The sequence below is a fragment of the Nicotiana sylvestris genome, chromosome 7 (genome assembly GCF_000393655.2).
Source record: "Nicotiana sylvestris chromosome 7, ASM39365v2, whole genome shotgun sequence".
NCBI classification, from domain to species: Eukaryota; Viridiplantae; Streptophyta; class Magnoliopsida; order Solanales; family Solanaceae; genus Nicotiana; species Nicotiana sylvestris.
This window is the reverse complement of record NC_091063.1, coordinates 105,573,697-105,579,069: the sequence shown is the minus strand read 5'-3', so window position 1 is coordinate 105,579,069 and position 5,373 is coordinate 105,573,697. Positions and strand designations below refer to the sequence as shown.

General features: G+C 36.4%; 1 protein-coding gene across 1 annotated transcript; it reads right to left on the bottom strand.

Annotated features, from left to right (window-relative positions):
• Positions 1–296: 296 nt before the first annotated feature.
• On the bottom strand, positions 297–4,986 carry LOC138873570 (uncharacterized). Its single transcript, XM_070152042.1, has 7 exons — positions 4,570–4,986; positions 4,159–4,382; positions 3,702–3,861; positions 3,387–3,450; positions 3,048–3,081; positions 2,080–2,976; positions 297–591 (listed from the first exon to the last, which is right to left on the bottom strand). The coding sequence occupies exons 1-7, from the start codon at positions 4,984–4,986 to the stop codon at positions 297–299; spliced, it is 2,091 nt and encodes a 696-aa protein (XP_070008143.1).
• Positions 4,987–5,373: the final 387 nt, after the last annotated feature.

The window sequence follows — 5,373 nt, the reverse complement described above, 5'->3', positions numbered from 1 at the left end:
TGTAAAACTCATTTGAATCTCTAGTCCATAAGGCAAAGGAATCTGCACCACATAGCTGCCTGCAAATGTCTGGGAAATCTAGTCTACAAAGGAACCTCTGAAACAGCTTATGTGAATGCTCAGTGAAACCCATTATTTGATTTATGACCTTTGAAGAAAATGTAATCAATCTATTACTGACTCTGACTTGATAACTTGCATCTAAATCTCCTCCTGGTTGCCAATTGGCATAAAATTCTTTTACCAAGTTGATATTCACTATCACCTTGGCGAAACAACCCTTCAAAACCCAAAGCTCAAATGTTAGTATATATTGCATTATACTTATGAGCGAGCTTTGTTTCATATATGGCAACTTCAGGAGTTGGTGGCACAGCAGGAACAAAGGATTGGAACCATTGTTTTGTATGGGCTGGAATAGCCCTGATGCCATATCTGCACTCTGACACCTCATCTGCATCAGGGTCAAATTGTTCCTCTTCCTCCTCAACTGGTTTCGGAGGTGGTGCCCTTATACCTCCACGTCGTCTAGTAGATGCATCCTCATATAGGCCAGCGTTTGATCTTTTGCTGGGCACCGAGACATTATACCTACACAACATGATATATTAGCTAAAAAAACACAAATCATTTTAAGAGAAAGTGGAGCAAAAACCCCACACTTATGTTATTATCATGTTGACACTTAGCATGTATAACAGGGATTCAGACTACCCTGTTCTTCAATTAAAATGATATAATGCTTATCGGCCTACCCAATCATTAGAGAAAATTGCAACCAAAAAAAAACAAGAACTAGGCTAAAGAAATATTAAACATAAACATAAAAAGAAATTAGTCTATTTTACAAAATTCAAAATTATTATACAAAATATACTACATAGGCACATTAGCATGAATTTTACATCTCATTTTTACATAAAGCAAGCAAAAAATCATGGTTTAGCCTAATGTTATAGTTGTTATCAATAATAACATCTCACAATGCAATTTGTTTCTTATTTTGCAACATTACTCAATTTTATGTGACTTAGACATTTTAACAAAGACATTGTAAGCATGTGATGTTTTTTTTAAATTTCAACTTTAAATGAGGCATAATCACCATATCAACAACACAAATATGCCTCACATCACAACTATAATATCACCACATCTTCACAATAATATTCAATATGCAATTTTTTCACTTTCTTACATGTATTTTCGAATTAGTATATCCCTCAACAATCTTCAACAAGAAACTCAATCCATTTTATCTCAACACACCCTAAAATCCTCTATAATCACAAAAGGATTATACATTCTAAGTTTCTAATACTATTTTTAACAATATTAACAAAATAAACTAAAAGAAAATTAAGAACACAATTTTTGCTAGGGTTTATACAAATATACTTGAAAATAAGAAAGAAATACAAAATGAAATACTACTAGATTGAAGGAAAAGAGGGAAGAGAATACTTACCTTGCAAAAAGAAAAAGGATTTGAGAATGGATTTTTGAGCTAAATTATTTGGTTGGGGGTTTTGGGTTTAGTCTTAGAGAAGAAGAGAGTTTGGGAAGGGAAATAATGATATAAGGGGAAGGGGTTTCGGATTTAAGGGGTTTATTTATTTATTTTTTTAAATTAAAATGCACTGTCGCAGTGCCTCCCACGGCGCCCCTCGCGGCGCGGCAGTGCAAAATTTCCAGCTGCTTCGAAAATTTTGCATTCTACCTCGTCTGTACAATTTTACCTGGCGCGGTGTGTGGCACGACGCCCCATGCGATGCAGTGGGCCAATTTTTCACAGAGTTAGCTTATTATTCGATTTTTAGCTCACAATTTACACCTCTACATCATTGTACACTTATTTTAGGCCAAATTCATGCTTGCACCTAACTAAAAATATTATAACATCTAAAATCTAATATTTCTAAACTACAATTAAAAGTTAGTGATGTTTGTCATTGGGTAGCCTCCCAACAAGCGCCTAATTTAATGTCGCGACACGACTCAACACTTCATCGTGCATCAACCAACTCTTCCGAGGTTTTGTGACGTTTAATATCACCACCCCAATAGTATTTTACTCACTGCCCATTCACCAAGAATGTACCACTTGAATTTATGTCCCGCAATTCAACTATTCCATGAGGAGTCACACTTACCACAACGAAAGGGCCTGCCCAACGGGACTTAAGCTTTCCAGGAAAAATCTTTAGCCTTGAATTAAACAAGAGAACTTCTTGACACGGCTCAAACTCACGATGTTGGATGTGCTTGTCAGGCCACCTCTTGGTTTTTTCTTTATACAACTTGGCATTTTCATAAGCATTCAACCGAAACTCATCAAGTTCATTGAGTTGTAGCAGTCTTTTTTCACCGGCTAAGTCCATATCCATATTTAGCTTTTTGATTGCCCAATAAGCTTTGAGTTCTAGCTCAACGGGCAAATGACATGCCTTTCCATAAACCAATATGTACGGAGAAGTACCTATTGGAGTCTTGTATATAGTTCGGTAAGCCCACAATGCATCTTCTAACTTACCTGACCAATCTTTCCTATTTGCACTCACTATTTTCTCCAAAATCTGTTTTACTTCTCTGTTTGACACTTCAACTTGACCACTCATTTGAGGGTGGTATGCAGTAGCAACCTTGTGTCTTACCCCATATTTTGCTAAAACATTTTTCAATAATTTGTTACAAAAGTGTGTTCCTCCATCACTTATCAACACCCTTGGAGTTCCAAAGCGTGTGAAAATGAGCTTCTTTACGAAACTTACCACTACCTTTGCATCATTAGTAGGAAGAGCAATGGCCTCCACCCACTTAGACACATAATCGACTGCAACCAAAATGTATCTGTGCCTATTAGAGTATGAAAATGGTCCCATGAAATCAATTCCCCAGACATCAAAAAGTTCTACTGCCAAAATATTTTGCAAAGGCATCTCATTCCTCTTTGTGATTGTACCTGTTCTTTGACACCTGTCACAATTTTTAACAAAAGCATGTGCATCTTTAAACAATTTTGGCCAGTAAAAACTTGATTGAAAAACCTTTTTTGCCGTTTAATCTCCACCGTGGTGACCTCTATAAAGAGAAGCATGACAGTCATGCAATATTGCATTCATCTCCTCCTTAGGGACACACCTTTTTACCAATTGATCTGCGTATTGCTTGTATAGAAAAGGCTCGTCCTACATGTAGAATCTCACGTCATGTAAAAATCTTCTTCTATGATCAGCTGTGAATTCTGAGGAGTCACCCCACTTGCAATAAAATTCACATAATCAGCATACCATGGAGTTTCATCCGAAGTGATGGCTAGCAACTATTCATCAGGAAATGTTTCTTTGATTGATTCTCCTTTAGTGACATGGCCTCGATTTTCCAACCTGGACAAGTGATCTGCAACTTGATTCCGTGTTCCTTTTTATCTTGAATCTCTAAATCAAATTCCTGCAAAAGAAGAATCCATCAGATTAACCTTGGCTTGGCATCTTTCTTTGCAAATAAATACCTGATAGCTGAGTGATCTGTGTAAACTATGACTTTGGTTCCCACTAGATAGGACCTGAACTTATCAAATGGCCCATACTACTGCAAGCAACGCTTTTTCAGTAACAGTGTAATTCACTTTGTGCTAGATTAAGAGTTCTACTCGCGTAATGAATGGAGTAAAAGATTTTCTCCTTTCGCTACCCCAAAACAGCTCCAATGGCTATATCACTTGCATCACACATCAACTCAAACGAAAGTTTCCAATCTAGAGCAATGATAATTGGTGCAGTAACTAATGTTCTTTTCAGCTCATCAAATGCATTCAGACAAGCATCATCAAACTTGAAGGATGTATCTTTCTCAAGAAGCCTGCACAAAGGAGATGAAATTTTTGAAAAATCTTTAATAAAACGACGATAAAAACCTGCATGGCCCAAGAAACTACAAATGCCTCTAACTGATGTCGGTGGAGGTAATTTTTCAATTACTTCCACCTTTGCTTTATCTACATACAATCCATTCTTGTACACTTTGTGTCATAGGACTATACTTTCTTTTACCATGAAATGACATTTTTTCCCAATTCAGTACCAAATTTGTTTCTTCACACCTAGCAAGTACCTTGTCAAGATTTACTAAACATTCATCAAAAGAACATCCAAATACAGAAAATCATCCATAAATACTTCCATAAATCTTTCAACCATATCAGTAAAAATAGCCATCATACACCTTTGAAAAATCGCAGGTGCATTACAGAGACCAAATGGCATTCTTTTAAATGCATATGTCCCATAGGGATATGTAAATGTGGTCTTCTCGTGGTCCTTTGGGAACAATCTGATTATATCCCGAGTAGCCATCCAAAAAACAGTAGTATTCCTATCCAGCTAATCTATCAAGCATTTGGTCAATAAAGGGGAGAGGAAAATGGTCTTTTCGGGTGGCATTATTCAATTTTCTATAATCTATACAAATCCTCCACCCAGTAACAGTTCGAATAGGAATCAGATAATTGTTTTCATTTGTCACTACAGTTATTCCCCATTTCTTTGGAACATGTTGGACTAGACTTACCCATTTGCTATCAGAGATTGGAAATACAATACCTGCATCAAGCCATTTAATCACTTCTTTTATTACCACCTCTTTTATGTTAGGATTTAGGCGGCGTTGTTGTTCTATGCTCGGTTTGTGTCCTTCCTCCATGAGAATTTTATGCATGCAAAAAGCTGGACTAATACCTCTTATGTCAGACATTGTCCACCCAATTGCTCTTTTATGCTCACATAGAACTCTCAACAATTTTTCCTCCTGCAATTTAGACAAGTCAGAAGAAATAATAACATGTAGCGTATCAGAACTACCCAAATAAGCATAATGAAGGTGAGAAGGTAAAGGCTTTAGTTCCAATTTTGGAGCTTCTTCAATTGATGGCTTCGGAGGAGGACCATTTCGCTTGTTCAAAGGTTCAAAGGGATTTAAACCTTTCATATATTCACATGATGCATTCAAAATATCCTCATCTCTTCAACCTCATCATTAATCTCCAAACTCTCAAACAACACGATTGCTTTCTCTAAAGAATCCTTCAAATATACACTTGGGGTAATAAGTTGCTCAACCATCTCCATGACAAATATCATAGACAATTCTTCATAATGCCAAGGAAGTTGAATCGCTTTGTATACATTAAAAACAGCTTCCTCCTTGTCAACTCTCATGATCATTTTTCCTTCTCTTACTTTAATTATAGTATCACCTGTAGCCAAGAGAGGTCTTCCCAATATAATAGGAACTTTTTCATCTTCTTCAAAATCCAAGATAATGAAATAAGCTGGGAAAATAAATTTCCCAATTTTCAGCAGCACATCTTCAATC